We start from the raw sequence: 23,452 nt of genomic DNA on the forward strand, positions 1-23,452 counted from the left end.
GTCCATTCCCCATTATATGGTCTTGGCACTCTTGTCAAAAAATCAACCATATATGTAATGAGTTATTTCTTGGCTCTCTGTCCCTTTTCCATTGGTCTATATATCTGTCCCTATGCCAGTAAGAAATAGTTTTAATCACTAGCTTTGTAGTAAGTATCACTATTGGCAACTGTGAGTACTCCAACTTTATCCCTATTTTTCAAGATTATTTTAGTTGTTTAGAACCCTTTGCAAATTTCATATAAAGTTGAGTACTTTTTCATTTCTGCAAATAAGACTATTGGGAAGAGGGAACAAAGAAGAAGGAGCAGAGAAAGGCTTCACTTTCCAGTTTCCCCACAGCTTGGAATTAAAGCAGCTGGAATACTGCTACTCAGTGAGGTGGATAACTGAGGGAATTCACTGAAATGAAATATTGTATAGTCAAAGACTCAGATCCAGAAATTCTGGTGTTTCATTTGTTAATGATATTGGGAAAACTGGATATCCATATGTAAAAGATTGAAACTAGATACCTCCCTCTCACTTACATAAGAATCAACTTAAAATAGATCAAAGGCCTAGGAATAAGACCAGAAATTTTGCATCTGCTAGAAGAAAACATAGGGGACACTCTCCAACATATAGGCATAGGTAGCAACTTCCTCACTAGGGCTCCTATAGTTCATGAAATAATAGCAAGAATCAGTAAGTAGATGTCATCAAACTAAAAAGAAAAGGAAAAAATTGACAGTTGTGAGGAAAGAAGTTATGGAATAGAAAAAAAACTTTGCCAGCTCCTCAATTGACAGAAGATTAATATCTAGAACATAAAAAGAACTCAAAACACTCAACACCAAAAAAAAAAGAAAGAAGAAGAAGAAGAAGGAGGAGGAGGAGGAGGAGGAGGAGGAGAAGAAGAAGAAGGAGACGACAATGATCTGTTCAATAAATGGGCAAATGAACTAAACAGACACTTCTCAAAATAAGTACATTTGGTCAACAATTATATGAAAAAAAGTTCAACTTCCTTACTGATCAGGAAAATACAAATCAAAACTACACTGAGATTTCATCTCACTCCAGTAAGAATAGTAATCATCAAAAATACAAACAATAAATGTTAAAGAGGATGCAGGGGGAAAATAACCCTTGTACATCATTGTTGGAAATATAAATTAGTATAGCCACTATGGAAATCAGTATGGAGGTCCTCAGAAATTGATAAATTGGAACTACCATATGATCCAGATATACCACTCCTCAGTATCTCTCCAAAAGAATTACAGACAGCACACTATAAAGATTCGTGCATATCCATGTTTATAGTCACACAATTCACAATAGTTATGGAGTCAGCCTAGGTGTCCATCAACAGATGAATGAATAAAGAAAATGTGGTATATATACATAATAAAGGTTTTTTAAAAATATTTTTAGTTGTTGATGGACACAGTACCTTTATTTGGTTTATTTAGTTTTATGTAGTGCTGGGGATTGAACCCAGTGCCTCACATGTGCTAGGCAAATGCTCTACCACTGAGCCACAGTCCCAGTCCCATAAAAAAATTTTATTCAGTTATACATAAAGAACAACAAAACTGGGTCATTTGCAGAAAAAAGGGATGAAACTAGGAAGCATTCAAGGAAAATTCAGACTCAGAAAGATGAGATTCAAATGTTTTCTCTCATATGTGGAAGTCAGAAAAACAAGGGGATAAAGAGTCTCATGAAAATAGAGGGGCAATTAGGTTAAAGAAAGGGGATCAGTGAGAGGGAAGAGAGGAGGGCAAAAGGAGCTACTGGGGAGTGAAAGTGATCATTTATGTCATGTGCATATATGAAGGTGCCACAATGAAACCCGGATTCCGCATAATTGCTATGCACCAATAAAAAAATTTTAGAGGCTATTGGATCTTTGATAGGGTTTACATTGAATATGGAGATTTCTTTGGATCGTACTGACATCTTAATAATGTTAAGTCTTCTTATCCATGAATACAGAATGTCTTCTACTTATTAGATATTAACTTCTTTTATCAGTTTCATAATTTTTAGTGCACAACTCTCATTTCCTTGGTTAGATTTGTTCCTAAGTATTTAGTTCTTTTAGATGCTATAGGTAAATAAAATTATTTTCTTAATTTATTCTGAATTGTTCACTGCCAGTGTATAGAAACAATTGATTTTTGTGTGATTTTATGCCCTGAAATTCTGCTAAATTTTTTTATTAGTTCTAGTAGCTTTTTATAGCATAAAACAGATTTTCTCTGCATAGAATTATGCCATCTGTGAAGAAAGATAGTTTTATCTCTTCCTTTCCATTTGCATGCCTTTCATTTATTTTTCTTGGATAATAGCTCTAATTAGAACTTCTAGTACAATACTGAATACCATGGTCAAAGTGGGCACTGGCTTATTCCTTATCTTAGGAGCAGACCTTTCAGTATTTTACCAATTAGTATGATATTAGTTGGAGGTTTTCAAAAATATCCTTTATCATCTTGAGGAACTTTTTTATTTCTAGTTTTCTGAGCATTCCTCTCATGAAAAGATGTTGAATTTTGATAAATGTCTTTTCTGCATTGTGTGACTTATTACCCTTTCATTCCATTAATATAGTGTATTATTCCTAGAAAAAAAATCACACTTAGTCATAGTAGATAATTCTTTCACTACACTACTTGATTCCATTTGCCTAATATTTTGTTGAATATTTTTGTATCTAATTAATAGGGATATTATTCTGTAATTTTCTTTTGGTTTCTTTAGCTGACTTTCAGTATCAAGGTAATGCTGACTTCAGAATGAGATAGGAAATGTTCTCTCTCCAATTTTTTAGAAAAGTTTAAGATGAATTGGTGTAATTCTTCAAATGTTTGATAAAAATTCATCATGAAGTCTTCAGATCTTTTCTTTGTTAGATTTTTTTATTATTACTAATTTAAACTCTTCACTTGTGTTAGTCATCTCTCTGTCACTGTGACCAAATAACTGAGATTAAAAAAAAAAAAAAAACTTACAAATAGGAAAGTTTTATTTTGGCCCACAGTTTCATAGGCTTCAGTTCACGTCAATTGGCCCCATCTCTCTGGGCCTGTGGTGAAGTAGTACATTATGGAAGGAGCTTGTGGCAAATACTACAGCTTGCCTCATGGCAGCCAGAAAGAGAGAAGAGGGACCAGGGTCCCAATATCCCCTTCAAGGACATGCCACAATGACTGAACTTCCTCCTAATAAGCCCCACCTCTTAAAGGTTCTACCACCAAAGCTGGGGACCAAGCCTTGAACACATGAGCTTTTGGGGGGGCATTTATCCAAACCATAGCACTTGTTACAGATCTGATGAGGTTTTCATGTCTTGAGTCATTTTAGGAAATATAAGAATTTCAAAAATTTGTCCATTTCCTCTAAGTTATCTAATTTGTTGGCATACAGTTACTCAATAAGTTTATAATTCTACCTCTGAAAGTTCAGAGATAATGTCTCCCCCTCATTTCTTATTTATTATTGTTCTTTTATCTCTCTCTAAAGTTTTACCTATTGATCTTTTCAAAGAAGCTTGATTTCAATGATTTTCACTATTGTTTTCTATTCTCTAATATATATTTGAACTAATCTTTATTATCTTCTTTCTTCTAGCTTTGAGCTTAGTTTGCTCTTCATTTTGTAGTTACTTAAAGGTGAAAAGTTAGATTCTTGATTTGACATCTCTTTTAATGAAAACATTTATAACTATAAATTTCCCTTTGAGCCCTGCAGCTGCTGTATTCCATAAATTTTGTCATACTGTTTTCCTTTACATATACTTCTAAGTATTTTCTAATATCCTCTGTGATTTTTTCTTTGCCCTAATGGTTGATAGTGTTTGTATGATTTCCATAAATTTGTGAACATTCATATTTCCTTTCCTTTACTGATTATAACTTCATTCTATTGTGGTTGGAGAAAATGCTTTGTGGTGTCTATCTTTTTGTATATATTGAGATTTGTTCTGTGACTTAAATGATCTATCCTGAGAACATCCCATGCCCACTTGAGAAGAATATGTATTCTGTTGGTATGTAGTGTACTATATGTGTCGGTCTAGCTAATTTATTGTGGTATTCAAGTCCTAGATTTCCACACTTAATCTTCTTTTCATTCATCACTGAAAGTCAGATACTGTAGTGTTACAAAATTATAATAAAATTATTTTTCTTTTCAATTCTATGAAGATTTGCTTCATTTATTTTGAAAGTCTGCTACATGTGTTGTCTCACACATGAGCTTTGGGGGGACATCTCACATCCAAACCATAACATTCCACTCCTGGCCCCCAAAAGCTCATACTCATCTGACAATGCAAAATACATTTAGTTCATTCCCAAGAGTCCTCACAATCTCAAAAAAAGGCCTCTCTGAGGCTCAAGGTAATCTCACATTGTGAATTCCTATAAAATTAAAAGCAATTTAGAAGTATCAAATATATAAAGGTACAGAGTAAACATTTCCACTCACAAAATTAGGGGCATAGAAATAAGGGATAGGCCCAAAGTAAGATCAAAATCCAGCTAGGCAAACAAATCCTGTAGCGCCATGTCTAGCATTTGGGGCACATGGCATCATGATGTTTTCTCCAAAGGTTTTGTGTAGCTCCGCCTCCATGGCCTTGTTTGTTGCAGTCCAACTGGCCTTTCCGTTGGCTTTTCTCTGCTCAATTCCTTCAGCTTTCCTAGGATGATGTTCCACATTACTGGCACTTCTTAATCTCAGGGGTCTCCACTGCAGCTTCAGTTTCCTCCTCAAATCTCCACACCTTGCCTTCTTGGGGAGTGTCTGCAGGGACTCCAACAATGCTGCACTTTGCCTGACTTCCAAGGCCTTCTTTGAAATCTTGGTGGAAGCCTCCAGGACTCCCTAATTCCAGCATCCTGCATTCCTGCAGAACCAGCATTTGTGGTTGACACCAAGGTCTGTTACCATCTTGTGCAGTAGCCAAGCCTTCAGAGACCCTAACTACAGTAGCCTCTGAGCAGATGGCTGAGCACATTGAAAAAACTTCTTAGGCCCCCTTGTGTAAGAAGTATTCCCTACTGGTCTCTTCTCAAAAGAATTTTCACTTTTACTCCCTTGAGCCTGAAAAGGGTGTGGTCTTGTCAGCTACTGATATGCCCTCAAGCCATGTTTCTTATATTCTAGGCAGTCTCTTCAAGATTTCTTTAGTGGCAGTAATGTCTTTAATAACTGCAACTTCCTTAGGCCCAGTTTTACTCCTGCCTTCAAGTTTCTCAAATCTTTCTGCTTTGCTTTCTGTTTCTGAATATCACAATAAACTTGGCGAAAAGCCACCCATGCCACTTCCTGAATGTTATGCTGGCTAGACAGTTCTTCTGCCAGATTAAGAAGTCCATCACTTTTAAAATCAGTCTCACAGAAAGTCTCAGGACACAGGCAAAATGCAGACAACTTCTCAGCCAAAACATAACACAAATGGCCTCTCCTCCAAATTCCAATGGAGTCCTCCTTTTCTGAACCCTCTTGAGCCCTATCTTCACTGTCCATGTCCTATTGGCATTCTGGTCATCTGAGCTCCCACCAGAATGGGCCATTAAGCTCTACTTACAACAATCTAAAGCACTTCCAGCTTGTATTGCTAAGTATCTCAAAATTCCTCCCAACAATTCCAAAATGCTCCAAAAGCTTCTGAACCAGATGGTCAGGTTAGTCACAGCAATAATCCCACTTCTCAGTACCAATTTCTGTTTTAGTCAGTTTTTTTGCTGTTGGGACTAAAAGAACCAACCATAACAACTTTAGAGGAGGAAAAGTTTATTTAAGGGCTCACAGTTTCAGAGGTCTCAGTCCATATACATCCAGCTCCATCATGGTGGAAGAGGATGGCAGAGGTAAGCAGCTCACATGATGATGAGGAAGCAGACAGAAACTCCACTCTCCAGATACAAAATATATACCCCATAGTAATGCCCCCAGTGAACTATTTCTTCCAGCCACACCCCACTTGCCTCCAGTTACCTGCTAGGTAAGTACTCTACCACTGAACTACACTCCCAGCGCATATGATGTTCCTTTAAAATCTGAAAATGAAATCACTTCAAATAATTCTGAGTACCAGATCCACTAAGAAACTGGCCTAAATACACACTGAAAAAACAAATGCAGGGATTACAACCCTGCTTATTATAATTCCAAAGCCCATGGCCATTCTCATTACATTTTTATATACTTAGACTACAATTTGAATTGGAAGTTATAATGTATAATAACTTACACAGGCTATGGAGCCAGACTATTATTTTCAAATTTTGGCTCCCTGCCTTACTAAGTGATCTTATAAAAGTTACCTGCATGACTCAGTTTCCTCAAGTGTGAAATGAAAAGAACAACCTCATCTATACCTCTATAGCATGAAATGTGGTAAGAAATGATCAAAATAATATATGCAATGTGTTTACAATAGTATATGTTTCACAGTTTTTATTGTTAAGATGTTAATCATTATCTATAAAACAAAGAGGTTCTGGAATAGGGACTCTACATATTAACTTCAATAACTGGGATCTTAAAACTTCATCTGTTCCTATCCCAGAACATATAAAAATAGAGGCTCTCAAAGCAGTAAAAAAGCTTTAAGGGACTTACAAGTGAGAATAATGAAACAAATAGCTTTGATTGAAAGTTTGTCATTAAAGTTTTTGGTATATTGCTGTTTCTAGTAAGATAATCATTATTTGTTTTTAAATTAAATAAACTATGTTTAATTACTCTCAAGAAACCATCATTATGATTTTAGAAAATAGTGGTATTGTATATAAAGGGAGTAAACAGAGCTGCAAAGTGCTAGAGGAAATAGTTTCCTTAAACATGCTGTCTTTACTACATTAATTCCTTAAGAGTAGAATTTTACAGTTGCCAATCATACCTTAATATAAAGTATCAACCAATAAGTGCTGTCAAATAAAGTAACATGTATAATATGCAAAAAAAGAGGCAGACCCTTAACAGATTTGGCTACAAAAAGACTAAAAATACTTACACCTATATTTTTTTAACTTTTTAAATAACTCTTTGCTGGAAAACAAGACAATGATAACTCATTTCGTATACCAATAATACTATTGCCGGTATTTTCAAATGCCACATTTTCTGAAATTTAGAGGGAAATTATTTGAACACTAATTTCTCAAAAACACTGCAAAAGCATAAGGGTTCTGTTATATTACAGCTTCATGACACCAGTATTACAATGATAGGTACTAGGTACATATTATAAATGTGTGTATATATACACACACACATATATACATCAAGAAATAATGAGACAAATAATAAATTATTTATAATATCTTTACCAAAAGATCAGTAGTTTCCGAACTATCTGAATTAATATCAAATTCAAAGACCATTCTTCTCTTTTTATTACTTTCCTCAACAGATGTATTCTTGTCTTCTCTTGGCTGCATTTTTAGTTTAGTTGGGGTCTTCACTGTATATGCCTATACAAAAATAGAAAAAAACATTCTATCAAATAAAATATATTATTAATAAAGGATGTAATAAACCATTTCAATGCAATTGAAATCTTTAGAAATTAGAAATCTCCATTTTTGTTGGCAAATATGTGAGGCAGAAATTTTGAATAGAAATTTAATTCAGATATTTTGATGCCAGAAATTTTATCTTCAAAAAATTCACAATAGTAGACTGCTTTGTCCTTTCCTTCAACTAACTAAAGGAAATGTACAAAAAATAAGAGAGAGGCAGACTTCTATAGCTTCAGCAATAAATAATCTTAAGATGAACTTCCAATTTTTCTATCTATGATTAAAAACAGACTGGAGTGAGTTTTGCTCTCTTCATAAAACTCCTTATTGTTCTGTGAGAAAATGTTTATATATCTTGGGTTGGTAAGTAATTCACATCAATCAAGGTTTAGTGTTCTATATTACACCGTATGTACAATGAACCAAAATACAGTTTGTAAAAATTTTTTTAAAAATCTTTAAAAAGTAAGGGTAGTGACATCAGCAAAAATGGCAAAGTAATGAGAACTCTAATATTTCAGTCCTGCATAACAGCAATAAAATATTGGTTAAAAAAAAAGGGTCAAAATTATTTTTTTCATAATTATGGAAATTTAAAAAGGCTTTCAGCAGCCTACAGAGTGTTATTCCAAAAATGCTGAATTTCTGTAAGAACAGCAAACTTTATGGTGTCTTAATATTACCTGTTCTTATCCATGATCTCCAGCTCTACATTATCCTTAAAAATAGCAGTCCACTACTCTAGTGCATGCTGCCAACAAAAAGACAGCAGAACAGAGATGGAGCTATTTCAAAGTTTTAGAGTGTGTATGTACTGTGATACCAAAATCTTTTTTATTTATTTATTTATTTATTTATTTGGTACTGGGGATTTTACTACTGTGTAAAGGCCCTCAATCTCTATTTTTTTTTTTTTTTCAAATTTTGAGAGGGTCTCACTAAGTTGCTGAGGATGGCCTTAAACTTGGCAATCTTCTTGGCTCAGCTTCCCAAATCACTGGCATTTACAGGCATGCACTTTCACAGAATCTTCTTTTTGATTAAAAAAAGTTACTATCACTTGGGAATTTTAGAAACCAACCCTTGGTAATGGTGCAGATAAAGTGCTTTTGGCAGAGGTCCACAGATAGTCCCTTTTATCTTTGGATTTGCCATGATCTGCTGATGAGAAATTCCGAGATATATTTTGTGAAGAGGCTGTTTTAGAATCAAATTTCCGATAATTAGTTTCAGGTGTTTCCAATAAAGATGCCTGTGTTTTCTGCAAAAAAGAAAAAGTGAATGAAACCATCATTAAATTTTATTTTTATTATTTCTTTAATTAAAGTATAACTAGTAGAATTCTAAAATATTCAAACTAAAATTTATCCCCAAATTTATATTTTATTAGGTAAATATGAATGAATTACACTTATTCTTTGTCACTTTAATTGTTTATTTAAGATTATTATGGTATATGCATCTTCCCTTTCTTCATAGAGTTGCTATGAAAACAAGGCTACTCTCTACTGACCAAAAGTTGAGAATCCTCAAATCAATCAATCATTGTCTCCCTTCCTGGCAAAAAAAAAAAAAAAAAAAAAAAAAATACCAAACAAACAAACAAACAAACAAAACCAACTTTCATCTATGGTTTAGTCTAACAGTCTAAAAGTCAGAGGGCAATTTACTTTCCATTTTTATTCATTCTCATTCATGTAGTCTTTTATTCATTCTCTCTTACCTATAAAAATATCAGTCTTTCCCTATTTACTAGTCTCACAAATGTTCAAAAAAAGGGGGTGGGAAAACCATGAAAGTAAAAAACAAGTGAAATTTTCATGAAAAACAAACTGAGGAAATGATTATTTGCTTCAATTCTGAAAGTAAGCCAACTGTAAATTTACTCCAAATACTTAGACATTATGTCATAACTCATTTTCCTCTGTTCTATTCCTACCTTTGTATACAGATTCCTTTAGCATCTAACCTGGCTTTCTAGTAAAAGCAAGTAATAATTCCTTTAGTGGAATCCTACCTGAAACCCATGTTTATCGCTATTTTACCACTTCCTTTGGTCACCACTTCTCCATGAATACTATCATGGCAATCACTCACACAAAAGGCTGAAACGCGCATGCGCGCACACACACACATATATATATACACACACACAGTCACAATGACAATACTTCAAAAGTTTGATGGCTGAACTTGCAGTGAGATTAAATTAGGAGAATATAGGGTACAGGATTAAGAGGTGGACTACACGTACTATTAAAAACTATTGAAGCATTGTTATAATGTGTGCATATATAAATACATAATAACAAATCCCATCATTATGTACAACTATAATGTACAAATAAAAAAAATGTGAGAAAAAAAAATGTTAAAATAGGAGCCATGTTCTTTAGGGCTGGGGTTGTGGCTCAGTGGTAGAGAGCTTGCTAAGCATGTGTGAGGCACTGGGTTCGATTCTCAGCACCACATATAAATAAATGAATAAAATAAAGGTCTATTGACATCTAAAAAATATTTTTAAAAATATGTTCTTTACTCCTGGATTTCTCACTATTCTTGCCAGGTGATTTTAAGTAAATCATTGTTTTATTCAGCTTTTCAACACTGTAACCAAAAGACTTGACAAGAACAAGTTGAGAGGAGGAAAAGTTTATCTGGGGCTCACAGTTTCAGAGGTCTTAGTAGAAGGACAACTCAATTGCTCTGGACCAGAGGTGAGGTAAAACATCATGGTAGAAGGACATGGAGGAGGAAAACAGCTTAGGACATAGATAGCCACCAGGAAGGGGGAGAGGAGGTTAGAGGAGGAGAGAGGGAGAGGAAGGGAGAAAGAGAGAGAGAGAGCACACTCCTCACCACAGACAAAATAGAAACTCCAAAGGCAAGTCCCCAATGACCCACCTCCTCCAGCCAAACCCCCTGCCTATAGTTACCAACAAGTTAATCCCTATTAGTGGATTAACACCTTGATTAGTTTAAGGTTCTCCTAACCCAATCATTTTGCTTCTGAACTCTTTTGCATTATCTCACACATGAACTTTTGGGAGATACCTCATATCTAAACCATAACAATCTCCAAGCATCTCTAGGCTTAAATTGTGTCTACCCTAAAAAATCAAGGAGCCAAATGAAAAGATTCATAGGTTTTTGCCCAGTTCTATTATCGTTTCATAATCATTTTTCCAGCAGATATCAATTTCAATTGCCTCTTTTCAGAACTAGTTAAGAATTTTCTGATTTCTAATTCTAATTCTTTTCAGAATTACATTTCTGTATCCTTTTTCCTACATATTATTATTATATCCTCATTGAATGAATAATTTTTTAAATGTTTTTAATTTGTTATACATGACAGAATGCACTTTGACAAATCATACATAAATGGAATATAACTTCTCATTCTTCTGGTTGTACATGATATAGAATTGCACAGGTCATATAATAATATATGCACATAGGGTATGAATGAAAAATTTTGATAAAGTTTTTCTGCTTTCTGGATTCATCAATGTTCACCCTTAGGACCACTAAAGGTTCTTTTCAAGGACATATTTTCTCCCCTGAATAGGCCTAAGAATGGCTATTTGAAGTCATTGTACCACCTTGTGGCATGTCAGGGAAATAACATTTTCCTGGTAGCCTAAAAGAAAAGGCTCACCCATTGGAGAATATCTGGCCTTCTTCATAATACATCATGGAAACACACACTTCCTTACAAATTACATTCTTTTCTGAATATTATATTTCCAGTGATTTGTATATAAAGAACATGCACTTTTTGTTTTATTTTTTAAAAAAATATGACATTTGCTCTGTGCCAAATGCTATTTTAAATGCTTTACAAACACCATCTCATTTAATTCTTCTAACAACTTTAAGTGGTAGGTGTTATTATTAGCCCTTTATATATGAAGGAGTTAAGTAACTTGCCCAAACTCAGAAATGTTGATATTAATGATTATTATATATAAGGCCTTGGATATTTCAATAGTGTTAGAATAAAGTACATCCCAAAAAGTCTAGTTTACTTTCTTCATTTTGTAGATCATTTTTTCATTTTTGTAACATATAATATCCAAACTCCCTGCAGACAAAATATACAACATTTACTAATCTACTTGATAACAGTTACAAATAATAGGTATGAAATATGAAAACATACATAATCAAAACATCTCTATAAGAATATGTGACATGCTTTCATAATATGAATAACTCCTATGTTTATAAAAGAATATTAGCGATTAACCAATTTGTTTATCCTTATTAGACACTTTCCTAAGACTACATCCAATCTTGCAGGTTAATTTTATTGTAATGAAAATCTCTCCAAATAAAATGTTTTCAAATATCTATTACAGTGTCTGGGACAAATGAAGCACTAAATATTCACTGACAAGTTCAATATTTCTTTCCTTATTCTCTTTAGAATTCAAATATAACAAAACTGTAGTATTATACATGCCTAACAACTAAACTGTTCCCAGACTATTTTAGGTATCACTCTCAGTTTAACTATAATCACAGCAACCTCTGTGGTGTCTGGGGAGACTACATCATTATATATAAAGAATATACTTAAACATTTTAACTAAAAATTGTTGAATCAAAATTCTTCTGTAACAATCCAGTATTATCAATTAGGTTATAGAGGCTGAGGTGTATTTTTCCCCGTACCTGGTGCTTCCTTCCATGTGTAGGAAGCTTCACTAGGGTAACATTCCTAACCTCTCACTGCCTCCTTAGGGAAAAGAACAATGGTTTAATGCGATTGGTGAATTTGGAAGGACAAACTGGATACATATAGTACAGCTCCTTCATTAACTCTCCTCTTGAAAAAAAGAGGAAGCATACATTTGCTGTGCTCCTGCCATTGAATGGGTAGACTTGTCCCAGTCGAGGTTTACTTATGACAGAATAAGTGAATCTGTCTAATTTGGAATACTGAGACTAAGAAATTCTCTTGTCTTTAATTATAAACCATATTCCCCAATATATTATTTTTATCAACAATAAAAATATACTTTTGGTTTTCCTTTGCCTTTCTTAATTGTTTTAAAACTTAAATGAGGAAAACAGAATGTCACTTATTTAGTATCCTCAAAACTCAAATTAGATAAAAATCTAAATATAAGCTCTCTTGAAATTTTTCAAGAAAGAAAACACATGAGTACCTAAGATAATATTATACAAGAATTATAAAGACTGAAATCATCTGTAAATCTCCAAATGAAAGGTGTTTTGAAATTTTTAGCCAATGCTTTTGATTAACAGCAAAAAAATTTTTTAGAAGATAAAATTGTGTGATATATTTTAAATGTTATTTTTCTACTTATGAATAAAAAGGATTATTTATAAACAAATGTTAAAAAATGATTTGTTATACAGGAAATCAGAATTATATAAAATTCTTACCTTGTCTTTTTTTTCTTTGGGAGTAATTGTGTTTTCCTTTGCCTCTCTCTTGAGTTTTTCCTATTAAAAATTAATATCAAATGTATACAACATAATCATTTTTATTATCACAAATGAATATTCTTATTAACAAAATATTTCCTATTAACTAATAACAAAGAAAAAAAGACTCACCTCTCAAGCTTATAAAATAAGAAAAGAAAAACAACTACCTCCTTTCTACAGAGGTATGATTTGGTTTTGATTATCTTTTCTTTTTATTCTGATGTGTCTCTAGTATGTATCTGTTCAATCAACTGTCTTAAAACTCTGAATCTCAACTTTCTTATTTGGAAAATAAAACCATGAATAAGATTACAGAGTAAGGGATACATACAAGCAACAAACTATGGAGAATTGCAAAAAATACAAAATATTATGGGCTGTTAGAGGCAGAATCAACTTTTCCCCTGTGAGCTGAAAAAAAGTTCATCTCAATCGGGACTTTGAATAATGAATAAACTTTCAACAAAAGGTAAGCAGAGGTGAGGGATAAAAAGAGAGGAAATACTGAGAAGCAAATATAATCACCTGAATAAATACAGAAAATTTCACAATAGTTAGGAAATAATACATAACTTTTACTGAAGAATATAATATTTGTATAGAAGCATGCAAGATAAAATGATAAAATGTGGTGGTCAGTGTGGAAAGTGTAATATGCTAAGCTACAGAATGTATCTGTTTTCACCAAATGCCTTACATACTTCATAGATTCTCTCTCACAGTGTTGTTACTGTGCAAAAAAAAAAAAAAAAAACTTACTCCATCATAAAAGGAGCTGGCAATAAACTGACTTAATAGTATTTAATAGTATTTATTGTTCTTACTATGTATCCATTATCTACCAATGGTTGATCTTCAGTTATAATGACTACTGGGTATATTCTAAGGAGCTGGAATGTTGTCTTCTTTTTAGTACATTTGCTAAAACTAGCAATATTTCACTGTCTCTCAGAATATATTGTCTTCTAAAGGACGAAAGGAGAAAGATCTTCCACAACTGCACCATCTCTACAACTCTTTTTGCTGAATATCTTAGTATAGTTTGTTCTGATACAATGTGTTTTCAAGGTACTAATTAACTCATATACAAACATGTATCTTTGGTGCTGGTCAAATGATCATGAGTTACTTGGTATCAAAGATATGTGCCCACTAAAATCCCTATTTAATCTGAGTAACTAAAATGTTCCTATAATATGTCCTGGTAAAGAGATCAACTACAGTTACGCAAGTACAGAATGACAGCACCATGACCAAATTACAGATCTAAATAAATTTACAAACCTAGAACTTTCTAAATAAAAAGGAAGTCCAGTTCTCTTATAGAAGGAGTCTGCAACAATATAGCACATACTGCCTGCATCCTTCCTACTCTCTTGCATATTGAGGGTAAAAATATTATTATTATGGATAATTAAAAATTGACCCTAAGTTAACACCAATTCTTAGGAATCTATAATGTTAGACCTATTTTTCACTGGTCACTGTCTAAGCATATCAGGGTCAGGTAATAAATGGAACTTAAACTAAATACATTTCACGAGTCCATGAGACCTTTATGTACAGACCTAAATTAGTTATTTCTTTAGATCCTGGATGTACCATTTAAACAGAAAGCACAGTAAATGTCATAATCCCCATACTGGTTATGACCACAGAGTAAACGATTTTAAGGATGGAAGGATCAACTAGCAGATCTCAAAACTCATTGTTCACATACAGATATAAAATAAACGAATTTTACATCACTAGGCAGAGATTAAAATCCCATCAAACTATGAAAGATGTAAGGAAGGTGGTTTTCTTAATCCCATAAAGCCAACCTATACTAATTGAAAGTAAAGACATCATCTGATAACAGTTTCCTCATACCAGTGGGCTTATAGGTAAAATGGGATTATTCTATTGACTGGGATACAAATTAAGAACTAAAAAAAAAAGTTAAACTTAAACAATGAACTGAATCTACATTAATATAAAGCTCAAGTTAGTTACAGGAATCATGGTTACAGAATAGAATATACTTTTTAAAATAAATCTTGACTATGTCAAATAATAAATATTAAAATTACCTTTGCAGGGGAAGATGAAGTAGGAAAAATATTTAGATATATTACTTAAGATATAAAAGCAATCAGTAAAGTAATTTAAAAGACTTTATACAATACACCTTACAAACAAACATGCACACACTCTTTAGAGAAAAAGAAAATTATTAATATTTAACCAAAAACAAAAGGACAAGAATATTATTAAAATACATATCATACCAACAATATGTAATATTCAGAATTTATAAGCAATTCAATGACCAAAAAAAGCAATTAAAATTATTATAAACATAATTCAAAAATAGATAAAGGACTTGAATAATCAATCCTCCAAAGATATACATATGGTCAACAAGCATATTTAAAGATGCTGAAAATCACTCATTACAAGACAAATTTAAATGGTAACCACAAAGAGGTATCATCTCACACACATTAGGATGGCAACTATCAAATAAGCAGAAAGTAACAAGGACAGACAAGGATATGGAGCAATTCAATTAAAACTCTTATTCTGTGATTGGGAATGTCAAATGGTTCAGTTACTATGATAAACAGTATGAAGTTTTTTCAAACAATAACATAATTACCAAATGATCTAACAGTTCCACTTCTGGGTATATCTATCCAAAAGAATTCAGAACAGGATCTTAAAGATATATATGCACAACCATATTCATTACAGCATTATTCACAATAGCCAAAAGATCAAAGCAACCCAACACTCCAACGAGATTAATGAATTTTAAAAAAATATGGCCTATGCATGCAATGGAATGTTATATAGCCTTGAAAAAGGATATCCCGAGATCCAAGATGGTAGACTAGAGGGTGACTACATTCCATGTTGCTCCACGACTCAGGATTCAAGAAAAAATACTGAGAGAGCCAGGACCAGCACAGAGCCGCTGGGTGAGACTTCCCCGCCAGGGAGGCAGGACCAGAGAGCCAGGGCCAGTGCAGAACCACCGGGAAACTTCCCCGTCAGGGAGGTAGGCCCAGAGGGCTGGGCCCAGTGTAGAGCCGCTGGGCAAGACTTCCACAACAGGGACGAAGGCCCAGAGACCCAGGCCCAGACAAGCCGGGCACAGTCCGCAATCTAGTACCCCTGCAGTTGACCATCTGTCAACAAGTGGAGGCGGCTCTGCCCACTAGCAGGGAACATATCCCACCTGGAGGCCACCATCCCTAAGGGGCAGCATCCTTCTTGGATCACTGCATTATCAAGTTCCTCCAAGACTTCAGACTACTGAAGACTAGGAGGTGACTTACTGGAAACCGGCAGGGACACTAAAAGTCTATGGGGGGAAACTGCAATACCTCAGACTTGCACTCCTAGAGGGGAAATACATGAGCAATATGAGAAAACAAGCGAAGAAAGTGCCCCAAACAAACCTAGACACTACATCAATAAAATCCAATGACAGCACGGAAGAAGAAATATCTGAAAGGGAGTTCAGAATGTACATAATTAAGATGATCACAGAAGCAAACGATGAGATAAGAGAGCAAATGCAGGCATTGAATGATCATACCAATCAATAGTTAAAAGAGCAAATGCAGGAAGCGAAGGATCATTTCAATAGAGAGATAGAGATTCTGAAAAAAAAAAAAAACACAAATTCTTGAAATGAAGGAAACAATAAACCAAATTAAAAACTCCACAGAAAGCATAACCAATAGGATAGAACACCTGGAAGACAGAATCTCAGACACTGAAGACAAAATATTTAATCTTCTAAACAAAGTTGACCAAACAGAGAAGATGGTAAGAAATCATGAACAGAATCTACAAGAATTATGGGATATCATGAAAAGACCAAATTTAAGAATTATTAGGATTGAGGAAGGCAAAGAGAAACAAACCAAAGGAATGAACAGCCTATTCAATGAAATAATATCAGAAAATTTCCCAAATCTGAAGAATGAAATGGAAAATCAAATACAAGAGGCTTATAGGACACCAAATACGCAAAATTACAACAGACCCACACCAAGGCACGTTATAATGAAAATACCTAACATACAATATAAAGATAGAATTTTAAAGGCGACAAAGAAAAAAATCAAATTACTTTCAGGGGGAAACCAATATAGATATCAGCAGATTTCTCAACCCAGACCTTAAAAGCTAGAAGGGCCTGGAATAGCATTTTCAAGTTCTGAAAAAAAAATGGATGCCAACCAAGAATCTTATACCCAGCAAAACTTACCTTCAGATTTGGCAATGAAATAAAATCCTTCCATGATAAACAAAAGCTAAAAGAATTTATAAATACAAAGCTGGCACTACAGAACATTCTCAGCAAAATATTCCATGAGGAAGAAATGAAAAACAATGATGTGAGTCAGCAAAGAGAGGAACTATCCCCTAAAGGAATAGCCAAACAAAGGAGAAACCAAGTCAAGTTAAAAACCAAAAATAAACCAAAAGGACCAGGAATACAAATCATATCTCAATAATAACCCTGAATGTTAATGGCCTGAACTCATCAATCAAAATACGCAGACTGGCAGACTGAATTAAAAAGAAAGACCCAACAGTATGCTGCCTTCAAGAGACTTATCTCATAGAAAAAGATGCCCACAAACTAAAGGTGAAAAGATGAGAAAAAACATACCATGCACTTGGACCCAGCAAAAAAGCAGGGGTATCCATCCTCATATCAAATAAAGTGGACTTCAAACCAAAATTAAGTCAGAAGGGATAAAGAAGGACATTTCATACTGCTTAAGGGAAGCATAAATCAGCAAACATAACAATCATAAATATTTATGCCCCAAACAATGGCCCATCCATGTACGTCAAACAAATCCTTCTCAATTTCAGGAACCAAATAGATCACAACACAATAATACTAGGTGACTTTAACACACCTCTCTCACCACTGGACAGATCTTCCAAACAAAAACTGAACAAAGAAACCACAGAACTCAATAACACAATTGATAATTTAGACTTAACAGACATATATAGAATATTCCATCCATCAATGAGTGAATACACTTTCTTCTCAGCAACATATGAATCCTTCTCTAAAATAGACCATATGTTATGCCACAAAGCTACTCTTAGCAAATACAAAAGATAGAGATACTACCTTGTATTCTATCAGATGAATATGGAATGAAATTAGAAATCAGTGACAAAATAAAAAACAGAAACTACTCCAACACCTGGAGATTAAATAATATGCTAAAGAATGATGCATCGATAACAGAAGACATCAGGGGAAATAAAAAAATTCTTAGCAGTACTAAGAGGAAAATTCATTTCATGGAGCACATTCAATAAAAGATGAAAAAGTCAACAAATAAACAACCTAACACTACAGCTCAAAGCCCTAGAAAAAGAAGAACAGATCAATACAGAAAGTAGGAGAAGACAGAAAATAGTTAAAATCAGAGCCGAAATCAATGAAATTGAAACAAAAGAAACAATTGAAACAATTGACAAAATAAAAAGTTGGTTCTTTGAAAAAATAAACAAAATTGATAAACCCTTAGCCACACTACCAAAGAGAAGGAGAGAGAAAACTCAAATTACTAAAATTCATGACGAAAAAAGAAAGATCATGACACACACCACTGAAATACATAACATAATGAGAAAGTACTTTGAAAATCTATATTCCAACAAAATAGAAAATACCAAAGACACCGACACATTTCTAGAGACATATGATCCTCCCAAACTGAACCAGTAGGACATACACAATTTAAACAGATCAATATCAAGCAATGAAAAGGAAGAAGCCATCAAAAGCCTACCAACCAAGAAATGCCCAGGACCAGACAGATTCTCAGTCGAGTTCTACAAGACCTTCAAAGAAGGCTCATTCCAATACTCCTCAAAATATTCCATGATATAGAAGAGGAAGGAACCCTTCCAAACTCATTCTATGAAACTAATATCACCCTGATACCTAAACCAGACTGAGACACATCGAGGAAAGAAAATTTCAGACCAATATCCTTAATGAACATAGATGCAAAAATTCTCAACAAAATTTTAGCAAATCACATACAAAAACATATTAAAAAGATAGTTTACCATGATCAAGTGGGTTTTATCCCAGGGATGCAAAGTTGGTTCAACATTTGAAAATCAATAAATGTCATTCACCATATCAACAGACTTAAAGTCAAGAATCACATGATTATTTCAACAGATGCAGAAAAAGCATTTGATAAAATACAGCATCCTTCATGCTCAAAACACTAGAAAAAACACAGATAGTGGGAATATTCCTTAACACTGCAAAGGCTATCTATGCTAAGCACATGGCCAATATCATTCTAAAAGGTAAAAAGCTGAAAGAATTCCCCCTAAAAACTGGAACAAGGCAGGGATGCCCTCTTTCACCACTTCTATTCAACATTGTCCTTGAAACTCTAGCCAGAGGAATTAGACAGACCAAAGAAATTAAAGGGATATGAATAGGAAAAGAAGAACTCAAACTATCCCTATTTGCCAATGACATGAGTCTATATTTAGAGGACCCAAAAAATTCCACCAGAAAACTTCTAGAACTCATAAATGAATTCAGTAAAGTAGCAGAACATAAAATCAATGCTCGTAAATCTAGTGCATTTTTATTCATAAGTGATGAATCCTCTGAAAGAGAAATTAGGAAAACTACCACATTTACAATAGCCTCAAAAAATAATAAATACTTGGCAATCAATCTAACAAAAGAGTTGAAAGACCTCTATAATGAGAACTACAGAACACTAAAGAAAGAAATTAAAGAAAACCTTAGAAGATGGAAAGATCTCCCATGTTCTTGAATAAGCAGAATTAATATTGTCAAAATGGTCATACTACCAAAAGTACTATACGGATTCAATGCAATTCCAATTAAAATCCCAAAGACGTACCTCTTAGAAATAGAGCAAGCAATCATGAAACTCATTTGGAAGAATAAGAGACCCAGAAGAGCTCAAGCAATCCTTAGTAGGAAGAGTGAAGCAGGGGTATCACAATACCAGACCTTCAAGTATACTACAGAGCAATAGTAACAAAAATGGCATGGTATGGGCACCAAAACAGGTAGTTCAATGGTACAGAATAGAGGACACAGAGACAAACCCACATAAATACAGTTTTCTCATACTAGACACAGGTGCCAAAAATATACAATGGAGAAAAGATAGACTGTTCAACAAATGGTGCTGGGAAAACTGGAAATCCATATGCAACAGAATGAAACTAAACCTCTATCTCTCACCCTGCACAAAACTCAACTCAAAATGGATCAAGGACGTCAGAATCCGATCAGAGACCCTGTACCTTGTAGAAGAAAGAGTAGGTCCAAATCTTCATCATTTCAGCTTAGGACCAGACTTCCTTCACATGACTTCCAAAGCACAAGAAATAAAAGCAAGAATCAATAAATGGGATAGATTCAAACTAAAAAGCTTTTTCTCAGCAAAGGAAACTATCAACAATGTGAAGAGAGAGCCTACAGAGTGGGAGAAAATCTTTGCCATCATACTTCAGATAGAGCACTTCAGAATCTATAAAGAACTCAAAAACATTTACATCAAGAATACAAACAACCCATCAACAAATGGGCTAAGGAAATGAGCAGACACTTCACAGAAGAAGATCTACAAGCAATCAACAGATAAATGAAGAAATGTTCAACATCTCTAGCAATAAGAGAAATGCAAATCAAAACTACCCTAAGATTCCATCTCACCCCAATTAGAATGGCGATTATCAAGAATACAAGCAACAACAGGTGTTGGCGAGGACGTGGGGAAAAAGGTACACTCATACATTGCCGGTGGGGTTGCAAATTAGCGCAGTCACTCTGGAAAGCAGTGTGGAGATTCCTTAGAAAACTTGGAATGGAAACACCATTTGATCCAGCTATCCCACTCCTTGGCCTATACACAAAAGACTTAAAATCAGCAAACTACAGTGACAGTCACATCAATGTTCATAGCTGCTCAATTCACAATAGCCAGATTGTGGAACCAATCTAGATAACCTTCAATTGATGAATGGATAAAGAAACTGTAGTATATATACACCATGGAATATTACTCAGTCATAAAGAAGAATAAAATTATGGTATTTTCAGGTAAATGGATGCAGTTGGAGAATATCATTCTAAGTGAGATAAGCCAATCCAATCCCCAAAAACCAAAGGCCAAATGATCTAACTGATAAGCAGATACATAATGGGGGGTGGGAAGGAGGTAAGGATGGAGGAAGGATGGATTGTATACAGGAAAAAGAAGGGTGGGAGGGGTGGGGGGGTAGGAAAAATAACAGAATGAGATAAACATCATTACCCTATGTACATGTATGATTACACAAATGGTGCCACTCTACTTCATGTACAACAGAGAAACAGGCTGTACCCCATTTGCTTATAATGAATCAAAATAAATAAATTATTAAAAAAGAGGAGTAAGTTTAGGTAGTTTTGTTATAATTAACACATACAATATATAAGGTTTGGCATCTTAGTGGAGTTTTTATGATGTAATAATTTATCTCAGTTTTGTCAAGCCAGAAAATATAAATTTGCCTGTTTTATAGTTGTTTTTTGTTTGCTTTTGTTGTTGCTGTTTTTATTTTAACTAAAATAGTAACTCTATATATGATTATACCAACATTTCTTTATTAGTTCCTCTTGGGTGTGTGTTTTAAAATCAATAATAAAGTAAATGCAATTATTATCTTTCACTTAAAGTTTTTGTGGACATATACAAATAGGTGGAAAAAAATAATAAGTAGAAATTGATGAATCAATTAATATGTTCATTTTAAATATTCCAATTTATCTGCAAAGCATCCATATTATTAATAATTTTAATTTCCCAATCTAATTGTTTTTGAGAAAATTTTTGCTTTTCTTTCATGACTATATTCACTAGTGGAGTCAAGAATTTTTCAAATACGCATTTAAAGATTGTGTTTATTTTCTTTCTTTGTTTTTGTTCAGTTTTGTTGGATTTCTGTATTTTTCATGCTAATCTTTAGAAACCCTTTTATACAGTGTAGTTATTAATCCTAACCAAGATTAAGTGATGAATTAATTATAAAAGTTTCACATCTAGCTGTGTTGATTTTTCAGTGTACAGGTACTTCTATTTTTACATATGGAAATTCTATGACCATTCACTTCTATAGCTTTATTATTTTGTATTTTATTCAAGTTTATTCTATACTGCAAGGCTAAAAATCATGGTCCTCCATCAATTTTACTACTGTTCCTAATACTGGTTTTTATACTAAGATGCTTCACTTAATAAATTGATTCAAAAGTTATCGTCCTTGTTCCTTTTTTATATAATATGTCGTTATGGTTTCAATATCTCCTATTGCAAAAGATTAGCAAATTTTCAATTTTTAATATTTAGATTATTTTTATTAATATTTACATTTTGTTAAATGTAATTTCTTTGCATATAAAACAAATGTTCATATGATATATAAATAACTGTAACAAATATATAAATATATACAAACATATTTTTGCATATCACAAATCTGATTTTAGAAATCTGAAAGAAATTTGTCATAAACATGAATTTTTATATGATTAGAGAGAATTTTTTTTAAATGTTATCTTGTCATAAGCCATAACATGAATGAACCTTAAAGGTATTATGCTAAGAAAAATAAACCAGTCACCAAAGGACAAATACTGTAAGATTCCATTCACATAAAGCACCTGAAGTAGTCAAAATCAGAAAGATAATGCACAAAGGTAGTTGCCAAGAACTGGGGAGGGTGTGGAAGGAAAATTCGTGCTTAATGGAAACAAGTTTCTGTTTTGCAAGATGAAAAAAGTACTAGAAAAATATTTACACAATAATATGAATGTATTTAATATCACTCAACAGTACATGTAAAAAGTGTTAAGGTGGTAAATTTAATGTTATATACTTTTGCCACAACAAAAATAAAATACAAACCATTCTAACTTATTCATATAAAAGCACTAAACAAAATATTGGCTAACAAAATCAGTCACATTTTAAAAAATATATCATAAGCACAGTTATCCAAATAGTCCAAAATAAAATATGTATCATAACAACAAATATGATTAGCACTATTAGAGAAAAAGAGACTCAAATCAAAGATTCAATCAAGGTTAATAAGTGTAAAACGTAAGGGACAAATACAAAACAAGTGAGGGTTACAACATAAATATCAGGCTAACTTTGAGGCAAAAGGACAAAGATAAAAGAGCAAGACAGTATTAGATTTCATCATGCTACTTACAATGATGTGCAATTTAAAACTTAATAATTGTTTGTTTCTGGAATTTTCTGTTTAATATTTTTGGACTATAGTTAACTATGGATATCTAAAACCATGGAAAGTGAAATGATAGACAAGGGGGACTACTATGTTTGTCAATCATTTATCCAGTGTTATGGTTTGGA

At 33.4% G+C, this 23,452-nt stretch overlaps 1 protein-coding gene across 2 annotated transcripts in view; it reads right to left on the reverse strand.

Moving 5' to 3' along the window:
- The window catches only part of Sycp1 (synaptonemal complex protein 1), a 147,917-nt gene that overhangs the window by 4,938 nt on the left and 119,527 nt on the right, over positions 1-23,452 (reverse strand). For both annotated transcript variants that reach the window (XM_047567226.1, XM_047567216.1), the window contains 3 exons: positions 12,942-13,001; positions 8,605-8,784; positions 7,332-7,475 (listed from right to left, as the gene is read on the reverse strand). In XM_047567226.1, the coding sequence (XP_047423182.1) occupies positions 7,332-7,475; positions 8,605-8,784; positions 12,942-13,001 (384 nt within the window). The remainder of the gene's footprint in view (positions 1-7,331; positions 7,476-8,604; positions 8,785-12,941; positions 13,002-23,452) is intronic.

Source organism: Sciurus carolinensis, chromosome 1 (assembly GCF_902686445.1).
Source record: "Sciurus carolinensis chromosome 1, mSciCar1.2, whole genome shotgun sequence".
In the NCBI taxonomy this organism is placed as follows: Eukaryota; Metazoa; Chordata; class Mammalia; order Rodentia; family Sciuridae; genus Sciurus; species Sciurus carolinensis.